The sequence below is a fragment of the Tachyglossus aculeatus genome, chromosome 3, assembly GCF_015852505.1.
Source record: "Tachyglossus aculeatus isolate mTacAcu1 chromosome 3, mTacAcu1.pri, whole genome shotgun sequence".
Classification (NCBI taxonomy): Eukaryota; Metazoa; Chordata; class Mammalia; order Monotremata; family Tachyglossidae; genus Tachyglossus; species Tachyglossus aculeatus.
Window position 1 is genome coordinate 62,332,656 of NC_052068.1, and position 17,022 is coordinate 62,349,677.

At 44.9% G+C, this 17,022-nt stretch overlaps 1 protein-coding gene across 1 annotated transcript in view; it reads left to right on the plus strand.

Moving 5' to 3' along the window:
* Window positions 1–215: 215 nt before the first annotated feature.
* The window catches only part of HK1 (hexokinase 1), a 123,442-nt gene continuing 106,635 nt past the window's right edge, over window positions 216–17,022 (plus strand). The window contains exon 1 of the mRNA XM_038743630.1: window positions 216–278. Coding sequence (XP_038599558.1) covers window positions 216–278 — 63 coding nt within the window. The remainder of the gene's footprint in view (window positions 279–17,022) is intronic.

Genomic DNA, 17,022 nt, shown 5'->3' on the forward strand with positions numbered 1-17,022 from the left:
GTTGGTTTAAGGCTGTTACCATCCCATAGACGAGGAGGAAAAAAAAAAGGGAGAGGAAAAAAAAGGAGAAGAAAGGCCTCTGTATCTTTGGGAGGAGGAAAGGCGCAGCCTTGATCGCGTTTCTAGCCCCGCAAGGACCGGCCAACGTGGTGGTTACGAGAGTCAGGCTCTCCTGGCCGCTCTGGTCCTTCTCTGAAAGTCCCTCCGTCGTCAGGATGATAGCCGCCCAGCTCCTGGCGTATTATTTTACAGAATTAAAGGATGATCAGGTCAAAAAGGTGAGTTGGGGCGGCCCGGTGACAGTTGATTTGGAAAGGGTCATCGTACGCAGCGCTTAAGACAGTGCTTTGCACGTAGTAAGCGCGTAATAAATGCCATCACATAGTAAGCGCTTAATAAATGCCATCATTATTGTTATTATTCGGGTCGACTGTTGCTGCTCTCCCCAGCTGTCGCTCCTTTCCCCATCCGGCCTCCCCCGGGTCCAGAATTTGCGTTTTGGATCACCGTACGGTTGGTAGGGATTGGGAAGCTAAAGGGGAAAAGAAATCACCCCCCTTTTAGAGAGTCCCCGCCCCTGCCTGATCTTGGAAAGAGGGGGAAAGCTGGAAGACTAGGCTGCATGCTGCAGTGGGAATTCGGAAACTAAAGGGAAAAGGAAATCGCTCCCTTTAAAGCATCCCCTCCCCTCGCCTGATCTTGGATTGAGGGGGAAAGCTGGAAGGATTTAGACCTGCAAGACTAGGCTGCGTTCTGCGATGGGAATTCGGAAGCTAAAGGGAAAAGGAAAAAACTCCCCACGCCTGATCTTGGAATGAGGGGAAAAGCTGGAAGGATATAGACCTGCCAGACTAGGTTGCATGCCGCCATAGGAGTTCGGAAACTAAAGGAAAAAGGAAATCATTCCCCTTTTAGAGCTTCCCCTCTCCTGCCTGATCTTGGAATGAGGGGAAAAGCTGGAACGATATAGACCTGGAAGATTAGGCTGCATGCTGCAATGGGAATTTGGAAACTAAAGGGTAAAGGAAATCACTCCCCACGCCTGATCTTGGAATGAGGGGAAAAGCTGGAAGGATATAGACTTGGAAGATTAGGCTGCATGCTGCAATGGGAATTCGGAAACTAAAGGGAAAAGGAAATCACTCCCCACGCCTGATCATGGAATGAGGGAGAAAAACTGGATAGATATAGACCTGCAAGGCCAGGCTGCCTGCTGCGATGGGAATTCGGAAACTAAAGGGAAAAGGAAATCACTACCCTTTTAGAGCTGAAAAGGGAATGACTACCCTTTTAGAGCTTTCCCCCCACCCTGCCTGATCTTGGAATGAAGGGAAAAAGCTGGAAGGATATAGACCTGCCAGACTAGGTTGCATGCTGCAATGTCCTTGAACGCAGGATGTAGATGTCATTTCTGCCCAAAATGCACCACAGTCATTTTTTTTCTCCTTCCTCCTCAAGACCTTTTTTAGAATTTGTCTGTTAGCTTCAGACAGACCGCCGTGTTTTACCGCTTCGTAGGCGGGATGTGCGGATCACGAATATCCTTAGCCACGAATATCGTTAGCCGGCTTCCTAGGCCTGGACTCCTGGGGCCGAGTGATACACGCTCACCAGGAAGAATTTGCTCATTCGTAGTGAGAATCAGGCGGGGACATCTGTGGCTACGAGAGAGGAAGTCCGTTGTCATGGAGCTTCTGCCCCTGTTAGGTCATATTGGAGCATTTTGCTTGCTTTGGCTTCTTATAAAATTCCTTGGCACACACCCTTTTTCCACTTTCTCAATGGAGGAAGGAGAGTCGATTTAGAAACCTCTGCCCCATAACTGGCGAAGCTGTTGGCTTCACTGGCATTTTCTGAACGGTTTGGGCCTGAATTGAGTTCCATTCCCTGAAGCTGGCGAAGCTGTTGGCTTCACTGGCATTTTCTGAACGGTTTGGGCCTGAATTGAGTTCCATTCCCCGAAGCTGGCGAAGCTGTTGGCTTCACTGGCGTTTTCTGAACGGTTTGGGCCTGAATTGAGTTCCATTCCCTAAAGCCGTGATATTCAAGAAGGAGGGGTTGGGCGGTGATCCATGTAGGCCCAGGTCCTGAAGAGGTTTGTGAAGGACAGTTGGATAAACCACTAAAAGTTGATTATGTTGTTCAAACCATAACTTTTTTCCTCTTGAGACACACACATCCCACCCATCTCACCTCCCTCTGCAGATAATAATAATAATAATGGCACTTGTTAAGCACTTACTATGTGCAAAGCACTGTTCTAATTGCTGGGGAGGCTACAAGGTGATCAGGTTGTCCCACATGGGGCTCACAGTCTTCATCCCCATTTTACAGATGAGGTGACTGAAGCACAGAGAAGTTCAGTGACTTCCCCAAAGTCACACAGCTGACAAACAGCAGAGCTGGGATTTGAACCCATGACCTCTGATTCCCAAGCCCATGCTCTTTCCACTGAGCCACTAGATGTTCCCAACTGGTTCCAGAAACCATTTAGAGATACAGTCTTCCCCAGCTTGTATCAATCAATCAATGAATGGTATTTATTGAGCTCTTACTATGTGCAGAGCACTCTTGTGAGCACTTGGGAGAGTGCAAAACTAAAGAATATAAAACCATCTTGTAAGAACACGGTATTTAGGGAAATCACCCTCCTGTTTTCTCAGGATTCATACAGACATCTGACTCCCACAATTACAGAGGGAAATGATGATGTTAATCACCTCAGCTCTCAGAATCTGTGCATTTGTGATAAAACCTGCAAAATAAATTACATTTTTATACGTGGTGGGGCAGGGAAGGTCGGGGTGTAGGGCTTTGTTAGATTTTCCAGTGGCAAAGGGTTGGCTGTGTTTTCTTTTCTTGCTCGAGGCCTTTGTTTAACCACCTGGGCTTGGATTTGACTGTAAATTGATAGGTAAAGAGCCTAGTTTGGATCCCGGAGGGTACTGTAGGTGAACTACGTGGGGTGGAGCCGACAGAAAAGCCATAGTAGCTTTCTCCTTGGATGGTAATTTAGGAAGGCAAACCTGAGAATGTTTAACTTTTTGTGAACTTCCTCCCCTCCCTCTCCTGTGTGGTCGCCCTACTTCCCCTCTGATTCCCTTGATTCTTTCCACAGAGCCTGAGAAATGATAAAGTTTAGTGTAACAGGTTCCCTAAAAAAGTGTTTTGTAAAGAGGGATAATGATCCAGTGGCAGATCACTGAGACCGAAACACTTGGGCCTACCTTCCCCTTATGCTCCCCTCCTTGTCAGCCTCCTTTTTTTCTCTTTTAAATGGTGTTTAAGCGCTTATTATGTGCCAGGCACTGTACTAAGTGCTACAGTAGATTCAAGTTAATCGGGTTGGACTCCGCCCGTATCCCACATGGTGCTCACAGGCTTCATCCCCATTTTGCAGTTGGGGTAACTGAGGTGCTGAGAAATTAAGTGGTTTGCCCAAGGTGACATAGTGGACAAGTGGTAGAACCAGAATTAGAACCCAGGTCCTTCTGATTCCCCGGCCTGTGCTCCGTCCACTCGAATACACACAGTTTTGCAACGTCCAAGAGGGAGACAGAAGGGTTTTTTGTGCGTTTGTGTGAATTTATAAAGGGGCACAGAGAGGTTTGGGAATGAGAAACTTCAAGAACTTCAAGGACCACTCATCTGTGGAATTTCAATGAACTCATAGCGTTTGAAGGTCATTCAAGCCTATCGCGTAAAATGACTTTCAGCTTACTGTGTATGATTCATCTCCTTGTCAGTCATTCATGTGTTCAAGGTTTCCCTCCGCAGATGGATGGGGCGTGGACTTCGTTATTTCCCTTTTACAAATGGAAAACATGAGGCCTGGAGAGGAGAAGTAATTTTACCAGGGTCATACAACAAGACAGTGGCAGAACCAGGAAGAAAATTCTATAGCTTTTTTTTTAAAATGGCATTTATTAAGTGCTTACTATGTGCAAAGCACTGTTCTAAGCGCTGGGGAGGTTACAAGGTGATCAGGTTGTCCCACGGAGGGCTCACAGTCTTAATCCCCATTTTACAGATGAGGTAACTGAGGCGAAGAGAAGTTAAGTGACTTGCCCAGAGTCACACAGCTGACAAGTGGTGGAGCCGGGATTTGAACCCATGACCTCTGACTCCAAAGCCCATGCTCTTTCCACTGAGTTTTGGGAATCAGAGGATGTGGGTTCTAATCCCAGCTTCGCCACATGTCTGCTGTGTGACCTTGGGCAAGCCACTTCACTTCTCTATGCCTTTGTTACCTATCTGTAAAATGGGGATTAAGACTGTGAGCCCCATGTGGGACACCCTGATTACCTTGTATCTACCCCAGCACTTAGAACAGTGCTTAGCGCATAGTAAGCACTTAACAAATGCCATTATTATTATTATTATCACATTTTTTGTACCTGGTACTGCAGCTGTACCTTAGCTGTGACTTTTTGCAAAGTGCTCGTTGTGGGCAGGGAATGTGTCTGCTTATTGTTATATCGTACTCTCCCAAGTACTTAGTACAGTACTCTGCACACAGTAAGCGCTCAATAAATACAAATGAATGTAATAACTAGAAGAACACCATAGTCAAAATAGTTGCTTTATGGCTATTGTAGCAGCAATAGATTATGGAGAGAGATGGGCCTCGTTTTATTGGCTAATAATAGGCTTCTTTCTTGGTCATGGGCTATGGAATTGCTTGCTGTCGAGGCCTGTAAAAATAGGTGAGATTCTCATCCGAGTGGTTTAAATGTAGTTCTGTGGTAAGCAGAAGATGGGCTAGGTGACCTCTCAAGGTGTTTTTCTGCCTAAGGGTTATTTAATTTCCTGCTTGCCTCCTTTCTGGGTAAGCTGGAAAGATCGGGTATTGTGCAGCTTAAGTTGCATATAGACCCAGGAAGAGTTCTTCAAACAGGGGTCTTGTATGTTCTACATGCAAGTATGTATAGAAGCAGTGTGGCCTAGGGGAAAGAGCACGGGTTTGGGTGTCAGAGGATCTGGATTGTAATCCCAGCTCTTCCAATTGTCTGCTGTGTGACTTGGGGCAAGGCATTTAACTTCTCTGCGCCCCAGTTCAAGTGGTTCGTACAGTACTCTGTGTATAGTAAGTGCTCAATAAATATGATTGATTCCCTCATCTGCAAAATGGAGATTCAGTACCTGTTCTCTCTTCTACTTGGCCGTGAGCCCCATCTGGGACCTGATTATCTTGTCTCTATCCCAGTGCTTAGAGTAGTGCTTAGCACATAGTAAGTGCTTAACGAATGCCACAGTTATTATTTTTAAGTATCCTCAGACATTCAAACTACACAGCTCACTGTTGGGTAGGGACCGTCTCTATTTGTTGCCAACTTGTCCTTCCCAAGCGCTTAGTACAGTGCTCTGCACACAGTAAGTGCTCAATAAATACGATTGAATGAATGAAATTTAGGCCCAAAACTGTGCCAATCCAAGGAGGGATAGAGGGTGAGGTGCATTCTTGGGTCCATCCTTAAGGGAGCCAGGGCCATGATGAAACCGTTGGTCTTTGTGGGTCAGAGTTGCTATTTCTTCCAAATCCCCACATGGGGATTATAAGCTCCTTGTGTTTTCCCTTCCTCATAAATGGAGGTGGGGGCAAGCAGGCATTGGGGGTAATAATAAATATGGTGTTTCTTAAGCACTTACTATGTGCCAGACCCTGTACTAAGCACTGGAGTGAATACAATTAGAGAAGCAGCGTGGCTCATTGGAAAGAGCCCGGGCTTTGGAGTCAGAGGTCATGGGTTCAAACCCCGGCTCCGCCAATTGTCAGCTGTGTGACTTTGGGCCAGTCACTTAACTTCTCTGTGCCTCAGTTACCTCATCTGTAAAATGGAGATTAAGACTGTGAGCCCCCCGTGGGACAGCCTCATCACCTTGGAACCTCCCCAGCGCTTAGAACAGTGCTTTGCACATGGTAAGCGCTTAGTAAATGCCATCATTATTATTATTACAAGCAAATCAGGTTGGGCACGGTCCGTGTCCCATGTGGGGCTCACAGTTTCAATCTCCATTTTACAGATGAGGTAACTGAGGCATAGAGAAGTGAAGTGACTTGACCAAGGTCACACAGCAGACAAGTGGTGGAGCCGGGATTAGAACTCATGGCCTTCTGATGCCCAGGCCTGTGCTCTAGCCACTACTCCGTGAGTAGTGGTAACAAGAAGTGGGTAGCTTACACAACCTCAGTGCCGGAGCCTCTGACAAAGACCAGTGGGCTAGTGGATCAATCAATCAATCAATCAATCATATTTATTGAGCGCTTACTGTGTGCAGAGCACTGTACATGATTTCGTAGACCATAGACTACAGACTCTAGACCGTCTGTTCATTGTGAGGGGGGAAAGTGTCTACCAACGCTGTTGTACTCTCTCAAGTGCTTAGTACAGTGCTGTGTACTCAGTAAGCGCTCAATACATATGATTGATTGATTGCCTTCTGGCACACTTGCGGCGGGGCCGAGAGGGGGAATGCTGACAGGATAAGGTTGGTTCCTGGAGCTTTGCTTTTCTGAATTTTTGCAACTTGTGTTGCTAAGGTATTTTCTCTAAGACAATCCATACCCGTTAAATACCAGTAGGAGAGGAGATTAACTAGTTGTTGGGGGCCCAATGCAGCCCATCATCCTTCCATGCAGAGTGGCTAGCTGGTATCTTAATAGGCATGATGGACTGTGAGCCCGCTGTTGGGTAGGGACCGTCTCTATATGGTGCCAACTTGTACTTCCCAAGTGCTCTGCACACAGTAAGCGCTCAATAAATACGATTGAATGAATGAATGAATGATGGAGAGACTAGAACTCAACGTTCAATTCATCCTCCCTATGACTGGTTCGGGTTGGGGGTATTCTCCAGTGGGTACAATGAATCTGAAAAAGAATTCCTGTTTACCCTCAGGCAAGTTCTTTCTTTACTAGACCTTAATACCTCCTTTGGAATAGGTGAATTTGGAATGCTCCTCTGAAGGGGACATACTGACTTTAGGTTAATTTACACACGAAAAGCATTCACTTCATTCTTTTCCGTGCTGCTTTGTGAAACAAACAGGGTTCTGCCGTCGAAAGCTTTGTTTCGAAAGGGGAGGGTGGAAATTTTTCAGTAATTCTGGCTGCTTTAGCTTTCGAAATGAACAGCAGATGGTTGGTGACATTGAAATGACTTCTAAGGGTATTAAAATTGCCTTTACACCATTTGGCCTTTCCTCATTAAGTACCTGCAGGAGGCAGAGAATTTGTGGTGTTTGCTTTTCCAGGAAGGTCTGGGACTAAAGACTTTCTCTGATTTTTATCTAATCTGCTGGGTATTTTTTTTAAAAAAACAAACTATTACTAGAGTATACACATTTCCTTTCTTTTAAGAATCTCTGAGAGGATTGCAAATAGTGCGTGATTTCCTCTCAGCATGGGCCTCTTGTCTTTATCTCCATTATGCTAATCAGTGGGATTTGCTTAGCGGCCTGCCCTGATTTGGGACCCAAAACCAGGACTAGGATTTAAGAACTTTGAAGTCTTAATCTTTGCTTGGGCCAGTATCTTTTCTTTTTAGCTCTTGTGTAGCATCCCTGTTATTTAGCCCGTGTGAGGCTGGTTTGACAAGTTAATTTCGAAAAATCCATGGTTACACTGGAGTATATTTCCCCACTGTTTCCCCATTCTCTATTCCTCCTCTCTAACAGTAAAATGAGAATAATGCCATCTGCTCTTCTTTTCTCTTCTCTGTAGAGTCAAATGAAAGCCTATTATTGCTACTATTAGTATTGACTATGGAAGTGAAGGGATCCTTTCGATTCCCTTTTTCAGAATTGCTGCCTCTCCAAGTGGTTATATGATTTCTTAGGTCTGTATTCCAGACCTGAATTATTTCCGCGTGCGGATCCGCGTAACGAATTTAGGCTATTCTCTAGGGAAAGTAAAAGTGTAAACTTGGAGATTGGAGGCCCTTGTGCGGGAAATAGTAGAAGAATTAATCATAAGCGGTGTCTTCACTTTTGGGACTAACATCTGAACTGAAGGTGTGAAAGAGGGGGTGAAGTTGCTCTGTGTGTGTCAATCAAGTTGCTGCTTGTGTTTTCCTCGGAGAGATGGGATGAGTAATTTACCTGGGCAACCATAAATCATGGCAATCATGGTTGGTGTGAATGAGGGAAAGAGGTGGAGACACTGAAAGACACACAAACACACATAAGACGCATGCAAACACATAAACACAGAGATCAACAGGAGAGGGACAGACCAAAGGAGAGAGTAGCAATCAATCAACAGTATTTATTGAGCGCTTACTATGTGCAGAGCACTGTACTAAACTCTTGGGAGAGTACAGCAGAATTAGCAGACACATTCCCTGCCCCTAAAGAACTTATAATAATAATAATGATGGCATTTATTAAGCACTTACTATGTGCAAAGCACTGTTCTAAGCGCTGGGGAGGTTACAAGGTGATCAGTTTGTCCGACGTGGGGCTCACAGTCTTAATCCCCATTTTACAGATGAGGGAACTGAGGCACAGAGAAGTGAAGTGACTTGCCCAAAGTCACACAGCTGACAACTGGCGGAGCCGGGATTTGAACCCATGACCTCTGATTCCAAAGCCCGTGCTCTTTCCATTGAGCCACGCTGCCTCTCTCCCCGCTATAGTCTGGAGGGGCAGACAGGCATTCACATAAATAAATAACTTATGATGTACAATTTAAAGATATAATAATAATAATAATGATGGTATTTGTTAAGTGCTTACTATGTGCAAAGCACTGTTCTAAAAGATATGTACATAAATGCTGTGGGAGGCGGAGGTTGAGCTTGTTGTGGACGGTGAATTTGCCTGATGGAATATGACACCCTCTCAAGCGCTTAGTACAGTGCTTTGTACAAAGTAAGTGCTCCATAAATGTTATTATTATTATTATTGTGTTAATAATGATAATCAAATACCACAACCAGCATGGCTCAGTGGAAAGAGCCTGGGCTTTGGAGTCAGAGGTCATGGGTTCAAATCCCGGCTCCACCAATTGTCAGCTGTGTGACTTTGGGCAAGTCACTTCACTTCTCCGGGCCTCAGTTCCCTCATCTGTAAAATGGGGATGAATCCTGTGAGCCCCACGTGGGACAACCTGGTTACCTTGTACCCCCCCCAGCGCTTAGAACAGTGCTTTGCACATAGTAAGCGCTTAATAAATGTCATTATTATTATTGAAAGGGTACAGGTCCAAGTACATAGATGAACCAGAAGGAGTAGTGAGGCCTGGAAAAGAGGGCTTTGTCAGGGAAGGGCTTTTGGAGGAGATGTGACCTTAACAATGCTCTGAAGGTGGAGAGAGTGGTGGGCTGGCATATCTGGAGGGAAAGGGGTTGGTGGAATATTTGTGCACCACGTAGCTCTGTTAGAAATACCTTTCAGATAAGATATTAATTTGCTCTCAGAACAAACTTTTTTTTAAAAAAAATTGTTAAGCGCTTACTACTTTTTTAATGGTATTTATCAAGTGCTTAATGTGTGCCAGGCCCTGTAGTAATAATAATAATAATGGCATTTATTAAGCACATTCTATGTGCAAAGCACTGTTCTAAGCGCCAGGGGGGTTACAAGGTGATCAGGTTGTCCCATGGGGGGCTCACAGTCTTAATCCCCATTTTTCAGATGAGGGAACTGAGGCCCAGAGAAGTGAAGTGACTTGCCCAAAGTCACACAGCTGACAATGGGCAGAGGCGGGACTTGAACCCATGACCTCTGACTCCAAAGCCCGGGCTCTTTCCACTGAGCCACGCTGCTTCTTTTTCTACCCCAGTAAGCACTGGGGTAGATACAAGCTGATCAGGTTGGACGTAGTCCCTGTCCCACATGGGGCTCACAGTCCTAATCCCCATTTTACAGATGAGGGAGTTGAATAATAATAATAATTGTGGTATTTGTTAAGCGCTTACTGTGTGTCAGGCACTGTGCTAAGTGCTGGGGTGCATACAGGCAAATCCCTGTCCCACATGGGGCCCACAGTCTCATTCCCCATTTTACAGATGAGGGACTGAGGCTCAGAGAAGTTAAATGACTTGCCCAAGATCACACAGCAGACAGGTGGCAGAGGCAGGATTAGAACTCACAACCTTCCGAATCCCAGGCCCGTGATCTATGCGCTAGGCCATGCTGCGTCTCAAGCACAGAGACGTGAAATGACTTGCCCAAGATCACACAGCAGACAAGTGGCAGAGGCAGGATTAGAACTCACAACCTTCCGAATCCCAGGCCCGTGATCTATGCGCTAGGCCATGCTGCGTCTCAAGCACAGAGACGTGAAATGACTTTCCCAAGGTCACACAACAGACAAATTGCCGGAGCCGGGATTAGAACCAGGGTCCTCTGATTCCCAGGCCCGTGCTCTGTCCAGTAGGCCATGCTTCCTTAAAAGTCTCAGGAAGCAGCGTGGTGGGAGAAGAAAACTATAAGTTTGGGAAGCAGTGAAGTTTGCAGGGAATTGGTTTCACCTAATTTACTCCTGGCAGAGGCTAAGAAAAGCCACTTAGCTATTTGGAGGGTGTTTTGTTTCTTAAGAAAGGAGATTGATGAATGGGGGACATGAACCAAATCAGCACAACATAATCAATTCTTAAGGATCTCTTGGAATCACCTACAGTGAATTTGATGTTTGGAAGAAAATTCTAATGAAATGCTAACTGTTATATATGCTGCCTAAAAGATTTGATTTCAAAGAATACATTTTTGGAAAATAATTCCCAAGCTATACATTTTCCATTTAAAAGGTCATCTAAGCCGCGTCTAAAATGAACAGACATGGTGCCATTTAGCCGATATTTTAAGTGTATTGATTGTTCTATTTTCTGTAGTTGCTTTTAAAATCACTTTTTTTTTCCACCCAAGCCCCCTTTTTAGAATGCTTTTCATTCATCTTGACGTCTCCGGGAGGTAGTCACGATGATGGTTCTTATCTTCATCTTGCAGGTCAAGGAAATGGAGACTCAAAAAGGTTAAGTGACTTGTTCGAGGTTTCAATGTGTCTGATCCAATTCTCGTGAGCCCTAATTCGCTTGCTCGTGTCCCCAACCAGGCTGGCTGGCTTTTTTTTTTTTCTTTTTCCAAGAGCCCATTCATTCAGGAGTAACTGCGTGAAAGAATAAATCTACTTCAAATAATTAAAAAAAAAAATGACATCGGCCCCATTCCTTAGATATCTGTAATTACTATCCGGTTCCTCATCTGTACCGGTGATCCCAGGCCCTACTCCGCCTTGTCAGAGCCGCTAAGCTTTGGGAAGTGTTATTTAAGCTACAGCTTCTATTTTGAGACACCAGTCCCATTGACTGACTGATGATAGTGGAACAGGGAGAACTATTTATATAATCATCGTTCTGAAAAAGGGGTTTTAGGAAAAAAAAAACTGTACTTTTTAGTAAAATCCTCTGAGCCATCTAGGGCCTACTATTTCCTCTGAATCATTTTCTTTTTTGTACGGCGAACGTGAACGGTGCCCGTCAGTCTGAAGAAAAGGGCACCGTGTCCTTGAGCGAGCAGACTTTGCAGGCTCCTCTGGGATTTCCCCAAGAACATGACTTCAGACTGAAGAATGGGTTACTAAACGGGAAGGCATGCTTAGCTGAAATTGGCGGTGCCGATCTTTGAAAATACGATTAATGTATTGCCAAGAGTGCTGTAGAAATGCGTGGGTTCATCATTGTTCTAAACCACCCATGTGATTAACACTGCCCTTAAAAAGCCAAATAACTAATTCTCAGGTATAAAAGAGTGCATAAAATGTACTGAGCCAAACGCCAGGGCATTGGAAAGATAGCACCATAAAATATTATATGATTTTAGACTGTGAGCCCACTGTTGGGTAGGGACTGTCTCTATATGTTGCCAATTTGTACTTCCCAAGCGCTTAGTACAGTGCTCTGCACATGGTAAGTGCTCAGTAAATACGATTGATGATGATGATTTATGCAGGGAGATTGTTTAAGCTGGTTTGTTGTCTTGTCAAAAAGGAAGCTGTTCAGATGGAGTGGTGAACCAGTCAGAGCACCTGGATTCTTTTCTTGGTTCAATCCTCTCAATTTGCTGTGTATTTGGGGCCAATTAACTGTGGTGGAGGAGACATTGATCCCGGCTCTGCCAGTTGTCAGCTGTGTGACGGTGGGCAAGTCACTTCACTTCTCTGTGCCTCAGTTACCTCATCTGTAAAATGGGGATTAAGATTGTGAGCCCCATGTGAAACAACCTGATCACCTTACTTAGAACAGTGCTTTGCACATAGTAAGCGCTTAATAAATGCCATTATTATTATTATTATTATTGATATCAACAGTGGTCTCACCCCTAACTCCCAGGGATGTCAGGAAGACGGTAGTGTGGCGTAGTGGATAGAACATGGGCTGGGAATCAGAGGACCTGGGTTCTAATCCTGGCTCTGCTACTTGCCTGCTTTATCAATCAATCAATCATATTTATTGAGCGCTTACTGTGTGCAGAGCACTGTACTAAGTGCTTGGGAAGTACAAGTTGGCAACATATAGAGACGGTTCCTACCCTATAGTGGGCTCACAGTCTAGAAGGGGGAGGCAGACAACAAAACCAAACATACTAACAAAATAAAATAAATAGAATAGATATGTACAAGTAAAATAGAGTAATAAATATGTACAAACATATATACATATATACAGGTGCTTTATGACTTTGCATGGTCGCTTTACTTCCCTGGGCCTCTGTTTCCTCATCTGGAAACTGGGTATTCAATACCTGTTCTCCCTCCTGCCTAGATTGTGAGCCCCTTGTTGGACAGCGATTGGGTCCAACCTGATTAATCATCATCATCATAATAATAATGATGGCATTTGTTAAACACTTACTATGTGCAAAGCACTGTTCTAAGTGCTGGAGGGATGCAAGGTGATCAGGTTGTCTCACGTGGGGCTCACAGTCTTCATCCCCATTTTACAGATGAGGTCACTGAGGCTCAGAGAAGTGAAGTGACTAGCCCAAAGTCACACAGCTGACAAGTGGCAGAGCCGGGATTAGAACCCATGACCTCTGGCTCCCAAGCCCGTGCTCTTTCCACTGAGCCATGCTGCCTCTCTTAACTGATTAACCGGTATCTTAGAACAGTGCTTGGCACATAGTAAGCGCTTAATAAATACCATTATTATTATCTTCCCCAGCGCTTAGAACAAAACACATAGTAAGTGCTTAACAAATACCATAATTGTTATTATTGTTGGTACCAAGGGGATAAGTGAATGTTATCTATAAAATGCTTTGAACTCTTTAAGTTTAAGACATTGTTATTGTAGGGCTTTGTGTTTGTCATTTTCAACAATCATTATTAACGGCTTACTGGGTGTCTAGTGTTTGATGTAGAACAGACAGTGGACTCGGCCCCATTCATTTAGTAGAGAAGCAGCGTGGCTCGGTGGAAAGAGCCCGGGCTTTGGAGTCAGAGGTCATGGGTTCAAATCCCGGCTCCGCCAATTGTCAGCTGTGTGACTCTGGGCAAAGTCACTTCACTTCTCTGGGTCTCAGTTCCCTCGTCTGTAAAATGGGGATTAAGACTGTGAGCCTCCTGTGGGACAACCTGATCACCTTGTAACCTCTCCGAGTGCTTAGAACAGTGCTTTGAACATAGTAAGTGCTTAATAAATGCCATCATTATTATTATTTAGTATTATTATATGCTAAAAGTGAGAATAAGAGACAGCCAGTAGTTAGTCTACCAGACTGGGATTTGGGCTTGGGACTCTGTTCTAATATTTGGGAGGTCGCCCACTTCCTGTCTCTGGCCTGGAATTCCTTTCCTCTTCATGTCCAAGAGACAATTACTCTCCTCATCTTCAAAGTCTTATTGAAGGCACATCTACTTCAAGAGGCCTTTCCTGACTAAGCCCTCATTTCATTTATTCATCCTATCATGTTTATTGAGCACTTACTCTATGCTGAGGACTGTACCAAGTGCTTTGAAAGTACAGTAAAGCAAGTAAAGAGAGACAATCCCTGCCCGCAGCAGGCTCACAGTCTAGAAGGGGGGAGACGGACAGCAATACAAGTAAACAAAGTACATAGAATTGGAGATATATACATATACACATAAATGCTGTGGGACGGAGAGAGGGGGAAGAGCGAACGGAGTGAGTCAGGGTGATGCTGAAGGGAGTGGGAGCTGAGGAAAAGAGGGGCTTAGTCTGGGAAGACCTTCTGGAGGAGGTGCACCTTCAGTAATAATAAATAATAATAATAATAATAATAATAATAATGTTGGTATTTGTTAAGCGCTTACTATGTGCAAGGCACTGGGCACTGTTCTAAGCTCTGGGGTAGATACAAGGTAATCAGGTTGTCCCACGTGGGACTCACAGTCGTCATTCCCATTTTACAGATGAGGGAACTGAGGCCCAGAGAAGTTAAGTGACTTGCCCAAAAGTCGCACAGCTGACAAGTGGCAGAGCCGGGATTTGAACCCACGACCTCTGACTCCAAGGCCTGTGCTCTTTCCACTGAGCCATGCAATAATAATGATGGCTTTTGTTAAGCACTTACTATGTGCAGAGCACTGTTCTAAGCGCTGGGGGGAGATACAAGGTGATCAAGTTGTCCCATGTGGGGCTCACAGTCGTAATCCCCATTTTACAGATGAGGGAACTGAGGCCCAGAGAAGTGAAGTGACTTGCCCAAGGTCACACAGCAGACACGTGGCGGAGCCGGAATTTGAACCCATGACCTCTGGCTCCAAAGCCCGGGCTCTTTCCCACTGAGCCACGCTGCTTCAGTAGGGCTTTGAAGGGGGGGAGAGTGATTTCCTTCATCCCACTCCCTTCTGCGTCTGTCCGTGCACTTGGATTTGCTCCTTTTATTCATCCCTCCCTCAGTCCCACAGCACTTACGTACATATCCATAATTTATTTACGTATATTAATGTCCATCTCCCCCTCTAGACTGTAAGTGCATTCTGGGCAGGGAACGCATCTACCAACTCTGTTATATTGTTATAGTCTACTACTGGAGAAGCAGTGTGGCTCGGAGGAAAGAGCCCGGGCTTGGGAGTCAGAGGTCATGGGTTCTAATCGCGGCTCTGCCGCTTGTCAGCTGGGTGACTTTGGGCAAGTCACTTCTCTTCTCTGTGCCTCAGTTCCCTCATCTGTCAAATGGGGATGAAGACTGTGAGCCCCACGTGGGACAACCTGATTACCATTCATTCACTCATTCAATCGCATTCATTCATTCATTCAATCGCATTTATTGAGCGCTTACTGTGTGCAGAGCACTATACTAAGCGCTTGGGAAGTACAAGTCGGCACCATATAGAGACAGTCTCTACCCAACAACGGTCTCACAGTCTTGAGCGCTTACTGTGTGCGGAGCACTGTACAAAGCTCAGTTCCTCCTCTTCCTCCCTTCAAGGCCCTGCTGAGAGCTCACCTCCTCCAGGAGGCCTTCCCAGACTGAGCCCCTTCCTTCCTCTCCCCCTCGTCCCCCTCTCCATCCACCCATCTCACCTCCCTCCCTTCCCCACAGCACCTGTATATATGTATATATGTTTGTACATATTTTTTTACTCTATGTATTTATTTATTTAATTTATTTGTACATATCTATTCTATTTTATTTTGTTAGTATGTTTGGTTTTGTTCTCTGTCTCCCCCTTTTAGACTGTGAGCCCACTGTTGGGTAGGGACTGTCTCTATATGTTGCCAATTTGTACTTCCCAAGCGCTTAGTACAGTGCTCTGCACATAGTAAGCGCTCAATAAATACGATTGATGATGATGATGAAAGCGCTTAGCACTGTACTATCCCCCCCAGCGCTTAGAGCAGTGCTTGGCACATAGTAAGCGCTTAACAAATACCATCATCTTATTATTATTATTACTCTCCTATGCAAGCTTCATACAGTGCTCAGCGCACAGTAAGTGCTCAAGCAGCATGGCCTACTGGATAGAGCACGGGCCTGGAAATCAGAGGATCTGGGTTCGAATTCTGGCTCCACCACTTGTCTGCTTTGTGACCTTGGGCAAGTCACCTAACTTCTCTTGGCCTCAGTCACTGCATTTGTAAAATGGGGATTAAGTCTGTGAGCCCCAAAATGAGGCAGGGACCGTGTCCAGCCTGATTACTTTGTACCTACACCGGTGCTTAGAACAGAGCCTGTCATAACAAATGCCATTAAAAAAAGAGTGATTGATTGATGAGGTCTGTGATTTTGTTTTCTCTTTTGTAATATGTGGACTACCATAAGAATTTCTCAACCCGGAGGATTTCTGTAGGATCTTCCTTCCAAAGAGCTCAAAGCACACTCACACATATTATTTTAGTACATTTTTGTGAGTTAGGAAGGGACTGGAATCTTTACTCTTCAGATAAAGAACCTGATTCAGAGTTTAGAGGACTTAGCCAAGGTTACTGGTAAATCTAGCCAGGTTCACTGACTCCCGGCCAGTGTTAGACTACACACTTTCCGCTTCCTTTCCAGGATAACGTTTGTAATGAAAGGATTTGAAAGGTCCGAATATTCATATAGTAAGCCTGGACTCTGAGAAAACGCTCTACTCTTCAAAATTCCTGAGTTCACCCTTCATTTTCAAGGGCCTTTTGAAATGGAAAATTTCTTCTGTTGTTTCCTGAGAGGCGGATGCAGCCAGGCTGTAAAGGAGGCCCCGAACTGAATCCTGTTTTTCCTGCTGTGCCACATTTCACTGTTGTTCATGGAGCGAGCTAAGAACCGCTTTTATTTTTAACTGGTTCAGTGGGACAGTTTTATTCGGAACAAGAGCCCCAACTCTCAAGAAAGAAAACTTCCATCACATGGAGTCAAGGCCTCTGGGAAAGGCAGGTGGACAGCTGACCAATTCGTGTTATTTAGGTGTTGAGTATACATCAAGCCTTTAAACAGTCTCCTCTAAAACATCCTTTCAGGCCCTGCTAATTTCAGACAGACTGTTAAATACTATGGATTGATTGATTGAAAGGGAGCATAAAGCCTAGTTATAAAGGATGGAGTCTTCTAGACTGTGAGCCCGCTGTTGGGTAG